This window comes from Moschus berezovskii, chromosome 6, assembly GCF_049115385.1.
Source record: "Moschus berezovskii isolate FMDL1 chromosome 6, NW_MosBer_1.0, whole genome shotgun sequence".
NCBI classification, from domain to species: domain Eukaryota; kingdom Metazoa; phylum Chordata; class Mammalia; order Artiodactyla; family Moschidae; genus Moschus; species Moschus berezovskii.
In genome coordinates, this window is record NC_142465.1 from 90,036,904 (window position 1) to 90,058,357 (window position 21,454).

General features: G+C 39.6%; 1 protein-coding gene across 2 annotated transcripts in view; it reads left to right on the top strand.

The window, feature by feature from the left end:
• The window catches only part of BCAT1 (branched chain amino acid transaminase 1), a 137,648-nt gene that overhangs the window by 99,854 nt on the left and 16,340 nt on the right, over positions 1 to 21,454 (top strand). For both annotated transcript variants that reach the window (XM_055396116.2, XM_088837276.1), the window contains 4 exons: positions 6,479 to 6,621; positions 13,090 to 13,175; positions 15,720 to 15,860; positions 18,618 to 18,692. In XM_055396116.2, the coding sequence (XP_055252091.2) occupies positions 6,479 to 6,621; positions 13,090 to 13,175; positions 15,720 to 15,860; positions 18,618 to 18,692 (445 nt within the window). The remainder of the gene's footprint in view (positions 1 to 6,478; positions 6,622 to 13,089; positions 13,176 to 15,719; positions 15,861 to 18,617; positions 18,693 to 21,454) is intronic.

The window sequence follows — 21,454 nt, forward strand, 5'->3', positions numbered from 1 at the left end:
TCGGTCAGGCCAGTCTCATAGGCCATATGTAGCTGGCTGGAAATAAAAGAGCATTTGAAAGTGTTAGACAATTTCAGGGGTGGACTTGGCCGTGAATCGGGAATGCCCCGACGGGTGAACAAGAATAGCTGGGTTACCCAGCGTGGCTCTTCCTTTGGAAAAGTACCAGCTGGCCTGCAAGGTGACTCAGGGGCAGTCTTCTGGGCCCTGGTGCAAACAGTAGAGTCTCAGAGCCCTGGGAGAGAGGAAGGATGTGGTGCTGACATGCCAGAGAGACCTTGACAGCTGGCTTTGAACCCTCCATAGTCTTTTTCTATTTCTCACTTTTCTACCCCCAAAAAGGCATGGTGGTAAAATGCTATGTCCTGTCATCCCTATTGGCATTCACTCACTAACTGCATTCCCTCACTGGGTCAGAAAAATCCTAATGGCAGTGGCTTAGTCGCTGGGTTGTATCTGACTCTTGCAACCCCATCGACTGTAGCATGCCAGGCTCTTCTGTTCATGGAATTTTCCAGGGCAAGAATACTAGAATAGGTTACTATTTCCTCCTCCAGGGGATCTTCCCAACCCAGGGATCAAACCCAGGTTTCCTGCATCGCAGGCAGATTCTTTACTGATTGAGCTATGAGGGAAGCCCAGAAAAAGGAAATTCTGAAGGAGTTCATTAAATAAACTAAGTCACTTTATTCCGAGTTAGATCTCCTTCCTAAGTCCTGGGCTAGCCAGGTCAAAAACTTTTTTGTTTGTTCTCTCGATGGCTTTTTTACTTTTTCAGACTTATTCACAGAGCATATCTGTATTACTCTGTTAAAACTTCTCTCAGAGTGCACATTGCAGTAAAGCAACAGTCTTGATTGAAGAGATGTCAGTTTTTCTTCTTTAAATCTTACTCTCTAGCTCCCCCTACCTGCCTAGGGAAAAGATAACACGGGATACAGAAATTGCAGGGAATCCTTTAGTTTGGTGTCTGGGCAGATGGTTATTTGTTACAAAGAGGATATTGAGGCAGTCTCATAGAATATATGATCATTAAAGAGCAATTAAAAATCAATACTTTCTGTACAACACAAAGACTGAACTCCGGTGTTAACTATGAACGACTAGTATTTCAATATTGTCTAATCAGTTATAACAAGTGTACCCCACTAATGTGAGATGTTAATAAGAAGGGAAACAGAAATTGAGGAATAAGAGTTATAGAAGCTCTGTTTTTTTGCTCAGGTTTTCTTTAATCTGAAACTTCTCTAAGAAATAAAGCCAACTATAAAATGAATTACTAGTTTGACTCATTAAGCTCACGTGGACAAGAATCAGTGGACATTGACTTGAAATTTCTTAGAGAAGAGAGTATTGGGCCTCATACATAGAAGCAAAATTGGCAAGAGGGCAGGCATGAAGCAGAGAGTGGATTTGTCACAAAGCTGCCTGTTGTTTCCAAGAGTTTCAAAGCTCTCTGCTCCTGTACTCCCAACCTGGAGGAGCATAGGGAAACAAATGATTTTGCATCTACTGCCATTCAGTTAACAAAGACGTTTGGCGGCAACTTTAGATTTATGTATTATTGTTCTTTTCTAGGCCTATCTTATTCAGTGCTGTGCTGTGCTTAGTTGCTCAGTCGTGTCTGACTCTTTGCAACCCCATGGACTGTAGCCCTCCAGGCTCCTCTGTCCATGGGGATTCTCCAGGCAAGAATGCTGAAGTGGGTTGCCATGCCCTCCTCCAACTTATTCAGTAGTTACCTTCTAATCTTTTTTTTAGTACCTCTGTAGTCAATTGGTAGTTATTAAATATCTATTGATTTTCACAAGCTCAAGAGTTTTCTGCTTTCTGTCTAAGTGAATCTGAGGAAGAGAGAGAATATATGTATTTTTGAAATTCTAAGATTAAATTTTTTAATCTTAAACCTTTTAAACTTAAGGCTTAAATTCTAAGCCTTAGTTTCCTCATTGATAAAGTGAGGGTAATAATGCCCACTTTACCTGTGAAGATGAAGGAGGATAATGTGAAGTGCCTAGGATCCTGGCTGGCACTTAGGGAGCCCTCAACAAGTATGGAGTTAGAACCTAGCAGTTTCCAGCGTGGACTTGGGAATCAGAGATACCCACGAATGGTGCACATATCTGCATGATCTTATGCATTTAAGTCCTTTCTCCCTACAAGTCCTCAAAAGTATAATAACATCTAGGGTTGTGTTAAGACAATTAGTTGAAATAATGGGGTTCAGAACCTAGTACCCTGCCTGGTAGGTGGTACTCTCTCAACAGACAATAGTTTGTATTATGAGGCTCTCTTTTTTTCTGGTTTTATTTCCTGAACTCTCTCCTAGCAGCAATCAGTTAGATTGCACACAATAGGATTTACTCTTTTGGAGGGATGCATTTAATATTCCTAGTCTCCCAGATTCTACATTAAAATTATATGTAGACAGTTTTCCCACTTTTTCATTTTCCTCTTTTCTCCAAGGACATATGTTTTCCTTCTTAATATTGGCAGCATGTGGAAGGAAACCCACGTATATAACCGAAGTATCAATAATCCAGTGGACATTAATAATACAGTTTACATCTGAGAGAGAATTTTGATACACATTTGTATTCAGGGAAAAACACACCTGTAAATGGACTTCCCTCGGCTCAGTGGTAAAGAATCCACTTGTCAGTGAGGGAGACGCAGGTTCAATCCCTGGGTCAGGAAGATGCCCTGGAGGAGATGGCAACCTACTCCAGTATTCTTGCCTGGGAAATCCCATGGACAGAGGAGGTGGGTGGGCTATAGTTCATGGTGTCACAAAAGAGTCGCATATAACTTAGCAACTAAATAACAAAAAGTAGATGTTCAAGAGCTGCATCTGGGCCTATTGGCTCCAAACCCTTGCTCTGTCTACCAAACTCTCCCTGCAGGCTGGTCTATACTCCTTAAAAAGTATTCATAATTGAACCCAGTTACTCCATATTTGCCATTAGTTCTGAATATGGGTGGTTTGACATTTTATGATCATTAAAAATGAATGAAGTAAGCCAGAAAGAAAAACATCCATACAGTATACTAACGCATATATATGGAATTTAGAAAGATGGTAACCTTAACCCTGTATACGAGACTGCAAAAGAGACATAGGTATATAGAACAGTCTTTGGGACTCTGTGGGAGAGGGTGAAGGTAGGATGACTGGGGAGAATGGCATTGTAGCATGTATATTATCATATGTGAAATGAATCACCAGTCCAGGTTCGACGCATGACACAGGATGCTTGGGGCTGGTGCACGGGGATGACCTGGAGGGAGGATATGGGGAAGAGGGAGTTGGGAGGGGGGGTTCAAGAAAGGGAACACATGTACACCCGGGGCGGATTCGTGTCAATGTATGGCAAAACCAACCAATATATTAATGTAAGGTAATTTGCCTCCAATAAAATAAAAAAAAAAAAAGCCTCCTTAATATTAGAACTGTGTCATCTCCACACTGACTAGTAATTTACATTTCATTGCCTGTGTTTTGAAGTATACATGTTGAGGGTCTTTTAAAGGAATCTGAACACCTTGGTGTAAGTAAATCTCATCATTCCCCAGATTGTATGTCTATTTCCCATCGCTTTTTAGAATGCTTCAGTTATTAGTCACTAGTCTTTGAGTTACAGGTCAGAAAACTAGTTCAGTCCATCTTGAATAGAGAAGGGATTGACTGGCTCCTGTTAGTAGAATGGTAGCTGTGGAGCAGTAAGAGCTCGAATCATTGTCACCAGGTTGCTTTGCCCTTGCATATGTCCTACATCCTCCCCAGTCTCTTTCTTCCCTCCTTTTCCCTCTCTTTCCATTCTTCCTTCATCTCTTGTCAAAGCTTCTGGCTATGTGTTAGCCTAGTTCAGTTCAGTTCAGTTCAGTTGCTCAGTCGTGTCTGACTCTTTGCAACCCCATGAATCGCAGCACGCCAGGCCTCCCTGTCCATCCCAAATCCCAGAGTTCACTCAAACTCATGTCCATCGAGTCGGTGATGCCATCCAGCCATCTCATTCTCTGTTGTCCCCTTCTCCTGCTGCCCCCAATCCCTCCCAGCATCAGAGTCTTTTCCAGTGAGTCAACTCTTCACATGAGGTGGCCAAAGTATTGGAGTTTCAGCTTCAGCATCAGTCCTGCCAGTGAATACCCAGGACTGATCTCCTCTAGAATGGACTGGTTGGATTTCCTTGCAGTCCAAGGGACTCTCAAGAGTCTTCTCCAGCACCACAGTTCAAAAACATCAATTCTTCGGCGATCAGCTTTCTTCACTGTCCAACTCTCACATCCATACATGACCACTGGAAAAACCATAGCCTTGACTAGACGGACCTTTGTTGGCAAAGTAATGTCTCTGCTTTTTAATATGCTGTCTAGGTTGGTCATAACTTTCCTTCCAAGGAGTAAGAGTCTTTTTATTAAGGCTCTCCTAATTCAGATGTCTTCTCCTTTGAAGGCTGGTGATCATGGATACAAGAGACCCAGCATCATAGCAGACAAGCTGCCACCATTCTCAAAGGGAGAAAATACACCTTTCAAAGGGTTTTGTACATTGAAATGAATGAGTGAGTAAACTCATAGAAGAACTTATGAGCAGCTTAGTTACTTGCCCACCCTTTTCTTCGTTTGTGTTAGGGGCAGGATACTAGGATTGTCACCTCAAGCAAAATGACCTGGCTGCATAGGAAGGGCCCAGGAGAGTACAGTGGGAAGAGAAGAGAAGCTGTACAGATGAGAATGGCATGTAGCCACTGTGATATGTGGCTTCTGTGTTTAAGTTACACTTTGACTTAGGAAATACTAAAAATTTAATCTTGCCCAGATATAAAAGAGATCATTTAAAAGGCCCCGGTGGGTATTTTGTGGAAGGTAATAATAACATTAATTTTTTGGAAGTATGTTTGATTGTTTCTGTTTACTTCTTGGGGCTTCATAGTCCAAGGATGGTCTAGGGTTTTTTTCCTAGTCCTGACTGTCATAGAGGTGTGCTGCTCAAACTTGTTTGCTGATATCTCCTAAAAGTCAAGGAAAGTGAATTATACAGCCCGGAGCATAGGAAGGCGAACAAGCATCATATATATTTGAGGACTCTCATGTTTTATCTAAAGCATTAATTCATATTTTGTATTCTACTGCATACTTTTCCCATTTAAGTTTAATAAAAGGTAAATTTAAAATATTACTTCCTTTTCTCCTAAGGCAACATATAATTGGAGAATTCATTAATGAGGATAGTGAGAGCTAGGCATCATTATGAATGAACCTACTTATGCCAAATAAAATTTTAAGGTATAAAAAGCATTAATATTTCTGTTTAATTTAGAAGTCATTTCTCCTTCCAAATGATAGACCATTTGTCAAAATATATCTTCTTTAAAAAGAGTCAGTTCCAATATATGTAAATTTCTTGTCTCTTTAGTTTGAATTTATTCTCCACGAGCCATGTGTGTGTGTGTGTGTGTTAAATATCAGTTATATCTTACACTCTGACTCACAGAGGAAAGTGCTCCCCTACCAAGTTTACTTAAACTTCTAAGAGTCGGGTGACAAAAGAATGAATGAATAAATAAATTACTATTATAAACTACATTGTCATTCCAGGAAGATACTCCATGTTCCTTTGAATAATCCAAGGTAAATAGTATTGAGAAAAACAGGCTTTTGGAATATTTTTTGGTTAAAATCAGGATTTTTAGCCTCTTGTCTCACTTTTAGGGAATTTAGACATTGAACAATAGGTATTTCTTGATTATATCGAAAGGTACCAGTTAGAGCACGGAGTTGGTGCTCTGCTAATTAATAGATATAACTTGATGTAAGTTACTTCTCTAAGCCTCAGTTTCTCATCTGAACCACGGGACTAATCATCGTAGCAAACTCACAGTGCTTTGTGGGGTTTAAATGAAATATTCTTGTTCAGTGACTAAGTCATGTCTGACTCTTTGCGACCCCCATAGATTGCAACACACTAGACTTCTGTGTCCTTCAGTATCTCCGAGAATTTGCTCAGATTCATATCCATTGAGTCAGTGATGCTATCTAACCAGCTCATCCTCTGCTGCCCTCTTCTTTTGCCTTCAATCTTTCCTAGCATCATGGTCTTTTCCAGTGAAAAGAACGAGAACCTTAGAACAAAGGAAAAAAGTAGCACGCCTCCAAAATGAAGTCATTCATGTAAAATTGATTGGCATGTGAAAAAAATACCCAATAACTTTTAAGTGTTGTTAACTTGGCTCTTCACCTGTGTTCTCTCTTTTCAAGTTAGAATTGCACAATTTTTCTTTGCTCTCTCTCTCTCAAATAAATGCAGCTAGACCATGTAGATTCTCTAATGTGTTTCCTCTAATATTATGCAGTTAACTGGAGAGGAGGTATAATTAAGAACCTAGTACATTGACTACATCCATGCCTGAACTGAAGACTTGCTGGGAGGTAGGGGCTGAAGTTTATTCATAATCATGTGTTTCTTCTTTCTTAAAAGGAATTATGGCTCATCTCTTTTTGCCCAATGTGAAGCAGTGGAAAATGCGTGCCAGCAGGTTCTGTGGCTCTATGGAGAAGATAATCAAATAACTGAAGTTGGAACTATGAATCTTTTTCTTTATTGGATAAATGAAGATGGAGGTAATCCACTCAGATTTCTGCTCTCTGCTATTTTTCATTTTCAGTGGGATTGGAGAGAAAAGAACTAAAACCTTAGAACAAGAGAACAAGTAGCACACTTCCAAGGTCTTAAGATTTTCTGTGCTTTTGCTGTCCAAGTATACATGAGTTTAAGTTTACAGTATTTACAAAGATTTTTGGCTTTGTTTTTTGGCTTTAGATGTACTTACTTTGTAGCTGTCAACTTAAGGATTTAAATCTCCACTATTTGAAAATGTGCTGCCTCATACTTTTTATTATCTTGTCATTTTTCCTCTCTGATTATTTCAGTGGCCATTTACCATGCATGCATGAATGCTCAGTTGCTTCAGCCGAGTCTGACTCTGTGACCTCATGGATCGTAGCCCTCTAGGCTTCTCTGCCCATGGCATTTCCCAGGCAAGAATACTGGAGTGGGTTACCATGTTCTCCTCCAGGGACTCTTCCCACCCAGGGATTGAACCCAACTCTCCTCCACAGCAGGTGGATTCTTTACGTCTGAGCCACTGGGGAAGCCTGTGGTCATTTGCCATATACTATGTATAAGACACTGCAGTGATAAACATAGTCAACTGTTTCTACTGGTATGAAATTTAGTGCACTCTCCTGTTATAATCCATTTAGCAATGATTGCCCTTTCTACATATTTTGATAATACATTAGAAGCCTTCCAGATTTACACTGGAGCTCTATTTGAATAAAGGATACCGTTTTTAGGACAAATTGGTCTTATTTGGGGATTGTATTTAGATTGTGGTTCATTTAAGGCCATTAATATATGTCTACTACAAAAATCAGTACTTCTTTATTACCTTTAATATCCTGAATACTCACTTTTCTTCTTTGCAGTTCTTTTTTTTTTAAATTAGTTGGCAGAAACCACAAACTAGAAATGTAAAATGGTAAGTTTCCAAATGTGGCTCCTCTGTCTATGGGATTCTCCAGGCAAGAATACTGGAGTGGGTAGCCATTCCTTTCTCCAGGGGATCTTCCTAAGCCAGAGATTGAACCCGAGTCTCGTGCATTGCAGGCGGATTCTTTACAGTCAGAGCCACCAGTGAAAGCCCAAAGGTAAAATGATAAGCTTCCAAAGAATGAGCTGAGTTTGAACAATTTTTTGACCAACCTTATACTACTGAAATCTTGGGATTGGTTTTAATTCAGATTTTAAATGAAATTTTAATTTTAAAGTAGATGTAGTAGCCTCTATTGCCAAAGCCTTTGACTGTGTGGATCAAAATAAACTGTGGAAAATTCTGAAAGAGATGGGAATACCAGACCACCTGACCTGCCTCTTGAGAAACCTGTATGCAGGTCAGGAAGCAACAGTCAGAACTGGACATGGAACAACAGACTGGTTCCAAATAGGAAAAGGAGTACGTTAAGGCTGTATATTGTCACCTTGCTTATTTAACTTCTATGCAGAGTACATCATGAGGAACGCTGGGCTGGAAGAAGCACAAGCTGGAATCAAGATTGCTGGGAGAAATATCAATAACCTCAGATATGCAGATGACCCCACCCTTATGGCAGAAAGTGAAGAGGAACTCAAAAGCCTCTTGATGAAAATGAAAGAGGAGAGTGAAAAGGTTGGCTTGAAGCTCAACATTCAGAAAACAAAGATCATGGCACCTGGTCCCATCACTTCATGGGAAATAGATGGAAAAACAGTGGAAACAGTGTCAGACTTTCAGACTTTATTTTTTGGGGCTCCAAAATCACTGCAGATGCTGATTGCAGCCATGAAATTAAAAGACACTTACTCCTTAGAAGGAAAGTTATGACCAACCTTGATAGTATATTGAAAGGCAGAGACATTACTTTGCCAACCAAGGTCCGTCTAGTCAAGGCTATGGTTTTTCCCGTGGTCATGTATGGATGTGAGAGTTGGACTGTGAAGAAAGCTGATCGCCGAAGAATTGATGCTTTTGAACTGTGGTGCTGGAGAAGACTCTTGAGAGTCCCTTGGACTGCAAGGAGATCCAACCAGTCCATTCTAAAGGAGATCAATCCTGGATGTTCATTGGAAGGACTGATGCTAAAGCTGAAACTGCAATACTTTGGCCACCTCATGCGACGAGTTGACTCACTGGAAAAGACCCTGATGCTGGGAAAGGTTGGGGGCGGGAGGAGAAGGGGACGACAGAGAATGAGATGGCTGGATGGCATCACCGACTCTGTGGACTTGAGTTTGAGTGAACTCCGGGAGTTGGTGATGGACAGGGAGGCCTGGTGTGCTGTGATTCATGGGGTCACGGAGAGTCGGACACGACTGAGCTACTGAACTGACTGATTGCTCTTTTGTTATTTGGCTACAAATAGAGGGAAATGGTGATTCAGATGTGACTGACTTCAGAGCTAATTTGAGCATTGCTTTCAGAGAATTACAAGATGAGTCTTATATTCCAGTCACAGCGAGAATAAACAGAAGGTGTGGTGAGTACACCATGTTCTGGGATTGATCCTTGGTAACCCTTGACATATGAAAAGCCAGATATAGATTATGTTTGTCCTTCCGTACCTGGCTGTTTGTAGTTGACACTCTTGAAAAACAAAATTTGTACTGGAATATTTGTGATTTCTAAATTGGTGTTATTGCATATGACATATATCAAAAGCTGTGCCTGAAAGTTGACAGCCACTGTTGAACTCTGTACATAGGAGATAATAAATTGATTCAGCTCATTCTTTCCATCCACCTACTGCCATCCCCATCGCCAAGAAAACCCACGCAACCCCAAACAAAACCAGTGACATCATACAGAAGTGGCACCATCCTTATTTATGGATGGGAGATGTCAGGATTTAAACACAGTGTGAATCACAGCTACATGATTTAACCAGAAACGCCGGAAACTGTCCTGGTGAAAAATAACCCCTTATGCAAACAATAATCATGAACAATTTCCATGGCTTTTAAAGGTCAGAAGAGAATTGAATGAATTTGTCTTCTGGCTCTTATAAAATATACAAGACCTTGAGAGTTCCTATTCAGGTTATGGTTGCCTGAGATAAGAATAGTTTTAATGTGAAGATGCTCCTTCAATTTGAGGGTGTTCACTGACAGATCAGATAAAATTTAAAGTAAGGAGAAAGGAAATGGAACAAATGTTTGAACAGTACTCTGAGAGAAGTGAGGGAAATGTCAGGAACAATCTTTGGGCTTAAAAAGAAAACAGACATTGCAGCAACTCTAGTGACTTTGATTTATACTGTGTGGCTTTAGGAAAAGACAATAATGCGTTGCAAATCAGCAAAAGGTTGAGTTTTTCCCCCCAAAAGCTTTCCAATAAGAGTGACAAGCAGAGTTCTTTCCATGAGCACCCACTCTCACCATGCCTTTGGTCCAAGGTAGCTGCCACAGCGCTGTGCCCGGTTTTGTGGCACTTGGCTTGGAACTCATGGGTTTTTTTGTTTTTGTTTTTAAACTGAAGTATAGTTGATTTACAGAGTTGTGTTAGTTTCAGGTGTATATCAAAGCAATTCATTGTGTGTGTGTGTGTATGTTTATATTCTTTTAAAAATTCTTTTCCCTTATAGGTTATCACAACACTGAGTAGAGGTCCCTGTACTATACAGTAGGTCCTTTTTGAGTGTCTATTCATGTGGGTTTTGATTCCATAACTGCAGCCCTGATTGTAAGATCACATGGCCCCCAATTCTGTTTCATTTCACTGATGAGTCATATGACAACACACTTACTGTTCACTGTTGAAAAAGCAGTATTATCTAATACCAGACACTGGAACTACTGTGAAAGTAAGAAGGGATTGTCGTGGTTGAGTTTCACAGTGAGTTTGGGGTGCAAACTCTGCTCAGAGTACTCTTGCTGGGTGGCTGCTGACTCACCTCCTTCAAGTCTTTGCCACACAGCCCATTCTCAGTAAGGCTTTTCTTGGATACCTTAATACAAATCTTAAACTCTCTCCCCAACACTGCCCATCACCTTCTTTCTTTTCCCTTCCATTGCCTAACAGGCTGTTTAATATAATTGTTTGCCTCTGCCCATTAGAAAGTGAGCAGGGAGTTACATCATTTTGTCCCCTGCTGTATCCCTCATACTTAGAATGGCCAGCGGCACTGCTGCTGACACTGATACTGATAGATGTGCAGTTATATTGTTGAATGAATGAATGATTGTGCCGTTGGTGTTTGGATTATTAACACAAACCCACATTCCTGGTTCCCATTAGTGCTTGAATTTGGGAAGTCAGATGAATCCTGCTGTTATTGCTTCTAAACTCTTCATCTCCCCCAAATGATTTCTCTGTCAAAAACAAGCTGTGTTCGTAGGCTCTGTTTTCCTCCTGTTGAGCAATCTGGAGCTCATTCTGGCTCTTGTAAGCTTGTTTGTGGTTGCAGAGGAAAATGAATATTTCTCACCCAAATGTTGTCATGTCATCATCTCTGTCTGGCAACCAGAGAAGCAGATGTTTTGTTCCTTGACCTCAGGCTAGTGGTTATAGATTTGGGTGTTACATATGTTTCACAAAACTGCATTTGCACACGCAGGGCCACTGTTTTCATTGAACTTTATGAAATCTTAGGAGGAGGGCATGGCAACCCATTCCAGTATTTTTGCCTGGAGAATCCCATGGACAAAGGAGCCTGATGGGCTACAGTCCATGAGGTCACAAGAGCTGGACACTACTGAAGTGACATAGCACATGGTCTTTTAGAGCCCAGAAAGCTTTAGGGGTGGTCCAGTTTGGGGGCACTAGAATTGTTTGTTTATATGTGTGTGGGGGGTGTGTGCATACTCATATAGATCTGTACATTCATATATCCGGCTTGCTTGCTATTGCAAAACACGTGTTTATTTTGAGATCAAAGTAGCCCCCAAAACATTGCCAAGAACAAGTTTTCTTCTTTTGAAACAGTGGTGTTCAGCAGATGATTTTTTGACTCAAAATACAAAGAAATCATACTATTATACCCTAACAAAGAGGATTTTTTTTTTTAAAACTCAAAAACATGTATTACATACCACTGTGGGCCAGGCATGTTGTTGAGTTTTGGGGACACAAGAGTAAACATAGAGTCTTGGCATTCCAGAGAGCTGTGTTGTTGTTGGGGATGTCTCATGTGGCCACAGTGGAGTGGATGAGTCCAGAGCACAGCCTACAAAAGGAAAGGGTGGTGGCCACAGTGTTGAGAGACTTGAGCGCTGACAGTGTTCCCCAGTGTCACAAACCTTGGGAAGTCACATGGTTCTGCAGCCTCAGTTTCTCCTTCTGTAAAACAAGACTGCACTAGGTGATCTCAAAGTCCTTTTAGGCTGCATCAAGTGGCTCTGGAGCTCAAAGACTGATTTCTACCCAACTTTTGCTACCCAGTGGTCCTTTCTAGCATCCCTTGTGAAGTCCTCTGCAGACACATGACAAGCAGCACATCTGTTCTAAGGTTCAGCATCTACTCTTAGATACTTCTAACAGTACTCTTAGAAGGTCTGGTAATGCCCAGTATTTCTGGATAAGAATCTACCTACATTTTCCTAATCCCAAACAGCTTTAATCTTTTTGACTTTGCTACGTTTTTTGACCTTTGGATTGTTCCTCTTCTGCTGGAATGTTTTTTGACTTTTGGAATGTTGCTCTTTGGAGTATTTCATAACTCGTATTGTTTGTTAGTGGGAAGCCATCTCATTTTTCACTGGTTAAGGGTAAATTGAAGGTGGTAGGATGACTGATTGGCCTTCCCTGGTGGCTTAGTGATAAAGAATCCACTTGCCAGTGTAGGAGATGCAGGTTCAACCCCTGGGCAGGAAGATCCCCTGGAGAAGGAAATGGCAACCCACTCCAGTATTCTTGCCTGAAAAATCCCGTGGACCTCGAGGAGCCTAGCGGGCTATAATCCATGGTGTTGCAGCGTCGGACACAGCTTAGTGACTAAACAGCAGAAGGATGACTGATTTTCTTTCATTTTCTTTTATCTGCTTTTTTTAAATAAAGAAAACATAAGAACAGTCTTTGGGACTTTGTGGGAGAGGGTGAGGGTGGGATGATTTGAGAGAATGACATTGAAACATGTATGTTGTCATATGTGAAACGAATCAGCAGTTCAGGGTCAATGCATGTTACAGGATACTCGGGGCTGGTGTGTGGGGATGACCCAGAGGGAGGATAAAGGGAGGAGGGAGGTGAGAGGGGGGTTCAGGAGGGGGAACTCATGTACACCTGGGGCGAATTCATGTCAATGTATGGCAAAACCAACCAATATAATATTGTCAAATAAAAAAAAAAATTAAAAAAAAAAAAGGTAAAGTTCACCAAAAGCAAAAAAAAAAAAAAAGAAAACATAAGGATCTACCTGAAATGTGAGTTGATTTGTAAATTTTGACAGTACAGAACAGTGGCCCCCTTTTCGTGTTTATTAAAAATAACAAGAAGTGTTTGTTGTTTAAAAAAGCATCTAATAAAGTTTGAAACTATTCCAATTTCTAATTGATAGAAGAAGAACTGGCAACTCCTCCGCTAGATGGCATCATTCTTCCAGGAGTGACGAGGCAGAGCATCCTGGACTTGGCACACAAGTGGGTGGGTACCTTAGGCATGAACCCCTTTTATAAAATAAAAGGAATCAGAATAAGTCCAGCTTAGTGTTGAAATAATATCCTATAGTTCCAACCAACATTATCTTATCTTTAAATCATAACCTGAGTGAAAAGAACTCTTCTAGAAGGACTATCTTGGCAAGACTATCAAATAAGTACTGTTTATAGGGAAGGGCCGGCAGAAACCAGTTTAGCAAGTTGTTCTAGTGAAGAAGTATTCTAGTACTAGACTCAAGCTTTATGCCAGGTGTCTCCTATCAATTCACCTGGTTTATCCTCCGTGTACTTCCTTTTTGCCAGCCTTTAAAATCTAAACACTCAAGTAAATGTAAAGTTATTTTCAGTAGCCTTTCTGATTCACAGGCAACTCTGTTAAACCATTCGGTATTGGAAATGACTTCGCATATTCAAGATGAATATTGAATGAGTTGGTTAATCTGGCAAAGATTCTTGGATGGGACTTTTGACCCATGTGTTGAAATGGTCTCCAGGGGACAAGAAAAGGCTTTGAACATACTGTGGTCAAACAGTGTTAATAGGACAAATGTTTAGAAATACACATATCTAGGAGAGTACAGTTTCTTTGGAAAAGGCTTTGGAAGTAGAGAAAATGTGCTATAAATAATTCTACAAAACCCTGAAGTAGACAAGACCCAACTGCCACATGCTGGCTGGCACATTGGGCATGACATTTACAAACTGTTGGTATAATTTCAAACAGCTTGCCCTGTCCTAAATATGTTTGCAATTGGAAAGATGTATTTTCCAAGCTCAGTAATTTTTGTTTCATTAAAGAGAAAAATCAACCAAGTACAGAAGGTTTGATGACAAGTTGCAAGTGGAAATGCTTTCCCACACTAATGATTTGCTAGCATGAAAAATAGGTTATTATGGAGGAAGTTTTTTCTTGACTCCTTAGCTATAATTTATTTTTAAAACTGTGAGACATACACGCCAAGAGGCATGTGGGGGGTTACCAGTATTTGCCAGACAGGGGAAAATTGTCCAAAGATAAAGGAGGGTGAGGAGAGGAAAAACAATTCTGTTTATTTACAGGAGATTTTTTTTTTTTCTTTTCCAGAACACAGAACTCAGCTTTAACTTAGCTGATTTTCTGGAGTTTATGTATTTAGTTACTTACCTTTGTACAACTTAATTGCAGTTGCAGACTGAGATAAATTGAAACTTACAAAAAGCCACATTTCTATTGCAGGCATATTTTTTCTTATCTTCCCAAATATGCTTACAGTACAAAGTCGTCTTCTTCTTATCTTTGAATCTTGCCAAGGGCTATGATTTCCATTTGTATCTGTTGTAGACTTGTACACTAAAAAAAAAAATCCTCTCTTCTTACATAAAGTATCCATTCTTTGCTGCCCTTAATTCAAATAGCCTCTTGACCAGCTTTTTTTTTTTTTTTTTGAGCTTTAACTACTAACAAAGAATGAGAATTAAACAGATTAAAGAATGAGTATGAAACAGATAGTTTAAACACAGCTTGAAAGCATCAGGTTTGTTTTTTTTTTTACCCCACTTTCTATCCTTGAGCAGATGTTCAAATAATTCAGAGGAAGTTGATGAGAGGGTATACCAATAATTCTGTGATGAAACTCAACCTAAAACGGCATCAGAGAGAAAGAAGAGGATTACTGCTGTAAAGTCAACTGAATCAGTGAAATTAGGGGGGAAAATACACAGTGTAATTTCTCAAATATGCTATCTATGTATGTTTTAAAATAATGAAATATTTCAGATGTTTAAACTCAGCCCCTGTTTCTACTCCATAAAAGACACAGTAGACAGAGGACTAGATTTGGAGTCAATCAGATCAGACCTGAGTTCAAATTCAGTTTCTGCCATTGCCTATCTGTGAGGCCTCAGGGGTGTCAGTCAATGTCCTTGAACCTTAATTTTCTTATCTGTAAAACAGGGTGATAATACCCACATTAAAATTTAGAGAACGTGATGTGTAACTGATGCTCAATAAATAGTGGCTCTAATTATTGATATTAGATAATGATGTACTTTGTCTTATGATAAAAAGGGTTTGGAACACACATCAAGTAACACTTGAGTGCATCAGCTTGTGAAACTTTGGCCATGATAACAAACAAAAGGCAGAAAAGAAAGCAAGTATTAAAATATCCCGTGTACTCTATCATGCTGATCTTATATTTTATATTCTGATCATCTCATTTAGAGATGCTGTGACCTTGGAGTAGGTTGCTTAGCATGTTGGTGTGTTTCCCAAATGATGTCAGTCTTCCCAGCTTTTCTTCTAAACATGATTATGACATTGTTTCAGTTCAGTCAGAAGGTAAAGTAGAAAGGTCTGTACCTCAGGGCATTTTTTGCATGTCTTTTCCTTAAATATATATGTATATATATAATCTGTTTTTTAATTGAAGGATAATCGCTTTACAGAATTTTGTTGTTTTTTTCTGCCAAATAACATGGATCAGCCCTAACGTATACATATGTCCCCTCCCTCTTGAATTATATTTGTTTGTATTTCTATTCCAAACAGGGTGAATTTAAGGTATCAGAGAGATACCTCACCATGGATGACTTGACCACAGCTGTGGAGGAAAACCGGGTGAGGGAGATGTTTGGTTCAGGTACCGCCTGTGTTGTTTGCCCTGTTTCGACTATACTGTACAAGGGTGAGGTAAGACAGTGTTTCTTCACTTCTTGTCATTTTCAATCATTTGCCTATAATTTAACTCTTTGGGTATATATATGGACAAAATGCTAATTGACCTCAGGATGCAAAGGATTTTTTAAATAACTTGATATTCTGTTAATTGCGGCAGTTGTCTTTATGAACCTGTGTTAGCAAATGACTTATTCATCTTTCCAGTGGTTTCCTGAAAGCTCCTTCAGTTTCATCCTTGGTTATCACACCTGCCTTAAGTATGCCAATAGGCTTACACTCATCTAGCATCTCTCTAAGGAAGGTCTTCTTGCTGTTAAGTCGCTAAGTTGTGTCTGACTCTGCGACTCCATGGGCTGTAGCCTGCCAGGCTCCTCTGTCCATGGAATTCTCCAGACAAGAATACTGGAGTGGGTTGCCATATCTTTCTCCCAGGGATCTTCCCAGACTAGGTATCAAACTTGAGTCTCCTGCATTAGCAGGTTGATTCTTTACCACTAGGTCACCAGGGAGACCATAAAGGAGGACTTACAAGTAGTTATATTTCAGTCTCTGGTTTCCAAAAGTACTTCCTAACTACTGGAGGAGGAATAGCAAGTTGTTAAGGAAAACTCATTTGAATGATAAGTGAGTTTTTTCATCCTCATCATCATCATTAATTAAACCACTTCATAAAAAATTTTCATTTGGCAAACATGATGCATTTACTTCCAGAAGCTTTTAATTGGAAGACATTTTCTCCTATTAAATTAATCTTGTTTATATATGCTGTACTTCCATTTCTTGTCAGTATTTTTGTTGTTGTTTTTTTTGCTTTCTTCTTTATAACAACATAGCTCCGTCCTCATCTAACTTCATAATTCAGAGGCATAGGGGCATTATTTTTATAATATAATTGGCTTAAATCATTCATAACAGTAAATGCAAATTCTGTTGGTTTTTAAATTCACCATTATAATTATGTTTCCTCAACTGGGTGAACTGATTTTTTTTCTGCTGATTTAAATGGTGGTTGCTTCATTGCTTGGGATTTTCAAAAACTTGACATAATTGCATGAACAGATAGATGATTTCAAGGGAAAAAGATTATTCTATTTTATATGGATACTTGTACTGATTAAAATGCTACTGTTTCACATTTTACTGTGGTAATAACTAGATAATATATTATTGGTCTACACTTAAATGAACTAAAGTTGTCATTAGGTCAGTTTTCTTTTAAAGCATGTTTCTTTTAATATTTATTTATTTATTTGGCTGTATCGGATCTTCGCTGCATCATGCAGGATCTTTCCTTGTGGCATGCAGAGTCTCTAGTGGTGGCTCACGGGCTCAGTAATTGTGGCGCACAGGCTTAGTTGCTCCATAGCATGTAAGATCTTGGTTCCCTGACCAGGGATCGAACACACTTCCCCTGCACTGCAAGGTGGATTCTTGGTCACTGGACCATCAGGGATGTCCCTGGGTCAGATTTTTAAAGTCCAGTTGTTACTTCATCTCTAGAAGTAAGTTTATAAAGTTGAACACATTTTGTGGTCTTGTTTTAGGGGGGCATTCAGAGCCAAAAGGCATATCTAACTTTCCTGTTATCCTAAAGAGTATAATAAGAAGAGTAGGAGTATAGACTGTCTACTAAAATCAAACTATCAAAAGCCTCAAGCCAGCAAGGCATGAATAGTCATGACTCGAAATACAGATTCAGTTCAGTTCAGTCGCTCAGTCGTGTCTGACTCTCCGCGACCCCATGAATCACAGCACGCCAGGCCTCCCTGTCCATCACCAACTCCCGGAGTACACTCAAACTCATGTCCACAGAGTCAGTGATGCCATCCAGCCATCTCATTCTCCGTCGTCCCCTTCTCCTCCCGCCCCCAACCTTTCCCAGCATCAGAGTCTTTTCCAGTGAGTCAACTCGTCGCATGAGGTGGCCAAAGTATTGCAGTTTCAGCTTTAGCATCAGTCCCTCCAATGAACATCCAGGATTGATCTCCTTTAGAATGGACTGGTTGGATCTCCTTGCAGTATAAGGGACTCTCAAGAGTCTTCTCCAACACCACAGTTCATGAAATACAGATTAGGGTCATAAAATCTCTTTGCCCTGATTTTAACCATCTGTGCAACTTTGTGGAATTTGAGGCCCTGGGAAGCTTGGTTTAGAACAGACAGATTTAGCAACCCCTTTTGTGAAGACATAGACTTGTTTGCATTTATGTTACTGATGGACTTTCCTGGTGGCCTAGTGGTTAAGACTCCATGCTTCCACTGCAGGGGCACAGGTTTGATCGCTGCATGCCATACAACAAGGCCAGAAACAAACAACAACAAAAACAACTTATGTCCCTGAAATGGCTTGCTTTAATTCATGGCTGAATATCTTTTGAGTTCTCATTCCCTGCCAAAAGGGTTCGATGTGGAGGCTAATATTTCATCTTTGTAGATTCTCAGGATGCTGGAGGAAGTAGGGTTCTTTAAGTTTAGCCACGGTTCTAGGTACCCTTGGCTTCTCGTTGGTTCTCCAAATCAGCCTGGAGATTGGCATATAAACCACTTGTACCCTGAAATCAACTGGTAGGAGATGAACAACCTAGCATTGACTAGATTGTGTTTATTCAAATTAAGAATAAGAAAGAATCTTTGGCATAGAAGTTAGCATATGTAACAAGGTTATCATAGTGCCATTCCCTATATTGGTAAACCTGCTTAGTTTCTTACTTGTTGTCACAGTGTACATGAGTATCCTCAAATTAGTTCGTGTCTGGTTTTCTTTGATAGACTATACACATTCCAACTATGGAGAATGGTCCTAAGCTTGCAAGCCGGATCTTAGAAAGACTGACTGATATTCAGGTAAGAGCATCTATTTTTAAGATGTTATTTATTTCATTCAAAGCCTGGAACCAGGTCTTACCTCTGTGGAGAGAAGAGAGTAAGTACTGCCATTTGAGGTCAACAAACTAAATTTAAGGAAAATATTGCTGATAGTGTGTGTGGGCATGAGCAAAGTGGGAAATGAGAAAAAAGATGCATATTTGAAAAAAAAAAGGAATGAAGGAAAGAAGAGGGAAAAGATACAAACACATACATACACAGTCAGAGAGTCAGAGACTCAGTTACTTAACATTAAAAAATAAATATATTCAGCAAATTTTGATAACACTTAAAAAATCATTGAAAAGTGTAACATGAAAAAAAGCTCTAAAGTCGAAGAAAGCACAGAAAAAATAATATTACCTGTGATTCCATCACAGATAAAAGCACCATGAATTTTTGATATCTTGATTTTCAATAATTTGTAAGCATTTATATATTTTTAGATAGATGTTTTTCTAACAATGGGATCACATATAATTTTGTTAACCTGCTTTTTTTAATTAATAAATCATTTGCTTTTTGATATCAGTAAATTTTAAAATTTGATGTATAAAGTTTAATTGAACTCTACTGTGTTGATAAAGAATAATTTTTAAAGAAATCTTATTGTTGAACATTTATGTTGTTGGAAATTCTTTCACTGTTATAAACACTGTATTTTTAGTTTTTTCTTTAGGATAAATTCCTGAAAGTGTAATTATCGGGTCAAAGAGCATGCACACCTGTTTTTTAGTACTGCTAACTTTGTTTTGTCTATTTTTTTCTGAGCAACAATCTACAGTAATATCATCAGGCAGTTAAGTATCTCTCTAGGTAGGCAGATAATACACTTGGGAAACCTGGCTCACCTGTAAAATATGTTTTTCCAAAATTTGGTGAGCCTAGATGCCATCATTGCCAGTTGGTGAAAAGGGAGCCGAGATTCATATTAAAATGTAAAATGAAGTTTAATTGATGAGTGACATCAAATGGTGTGTGGTCTTAAAAACTAAGCAAATATTTAAAATTGATAGGGAAAGCAGCAGGTCCCTACAGAGCAATTGAAGACTTCGGATAAAATATGTTATTTTTTGATGACTTAACAACTTTTATGCAAAATTTATAACAATAAAAGAAAGATTGTGGGTTTTGAATTTACAAGTTGTCTTACTTCTACTCTTCAATAGAAGTTTTCTATAGGAACTTTCTGTAACCTTAAAGGAATACCTTAATGTTAGAGGACTTAAAACTTAGAGTTGTTTTCCACTTTTATACATAGAAACAATCAAAAGTAATTTGAAGAAATTTAATAAAACTTTTCTGCATGGATGATTCAGGTGTTTCTCTTCTAGTGAGTCTTTTTTTTTTAAATTGATGTATGGTTGATTTATGAGCTTTCAGGTATATAACAAAGTGATTCTGCTTTATATATATATAATAGCTAATATATATGTATATATAACTAAACAAAGGTCCGTCTAGTCAAGGCTATGGTTTTTCCAGTGGTCATGTATGGATGTGAGAGTTGGACTGTGAAGAAAGCTGATCGCCGAAGAATTGATGCTTTTGAACTGTGGTGCTGGAGAAGACTCTTGAGAGTCCCTTTGACTGCAAGGAGATCCAACCAGTCCATTCTAAAGGAGATCGATCCTGGGTGTTCATTGGAAGGACTGATGCTAAAGCTGAAACTGCAATACTTTGGCCACCTCATGCGATGAGTTAACTCACTGGAAAAGACTCTGATGCTGGGAAGGATTGGGGGCGGGAGGAGAAGGGGATGAAGGAGAATGAGATGGCTGGATGGCATCACTGACTCGATGGACATACGTTTGAGTGAACTCCAAGAGTTGGCGATGGACAGGGAGGCCTGGCGTGCTGTGATTCATGGGGTCGCAAAGAGTCGGTCACGACTGATCGACTGAACTGAAATGAAATGAACTGAAACTGATATAAAGTTTAATTGAACTCCACTATGTTGATAAAGAATAATTTTTTCAGTTCAGTCTCTCAGTCGTGTCCGACTCTTTGTATCCCCATGGACTGCAGCACGCCAGGCCTCCCTGTCCATCACCAACTCCTGGAGTTTACCCAAACTCATGTCCATTGAGTTGGTGATGCCATCCAACCATATCATCCTCTGTTGTCCCCTTCTCCTCCTGCCTTCAGTGTTTTCCAGCATCAGGGTCTTTTCAAATGAGTCAGCTCTTCACATCAGGTAGCCAAAGTATTGGAGTTTTAGCTTCAACATCAGTCCTTCCAGTGAACACCCAGGACTGATCTCCTTTAGGATCTCCTTTAGGTTGGATCTCCTTGCAGTCCAAGGCACTCTCAAGAGTCTTCTCCAACACCACAGTTCAAAAGCATCAATTCTTCGGTGCTCAGCTTTCTTTATAGTCCAACTCTCACATCCACACATGACCACTGGAAAAACCATAGCCTTGGCTAGATGGACCTTTGTTGGCAAAGTAATGTCTCTGCTTTTTAATATGCTGTCTAGGTCAGTTATACCTTTCCTTCCAAGGAGTAATTGTCTTTTAATTTCATGGATGCAATCACCATTTGCCATGATTTTGGAGCCCAAAAAATAAAGTCAGCCACTGTTTCTACCATTTCCCTGTCTATTTGCCATGAAATGATGGGCCCAGCAGCCATGGTCTTAGTTTTCTGAATGTTGAGCTTTAAGCCAACTTTTCCACTCTCCTCTTTCACTTTCATCAAGAGGCTCTTTAGTTCTTTTTCCCTTTCTGCCATAAGGGTGG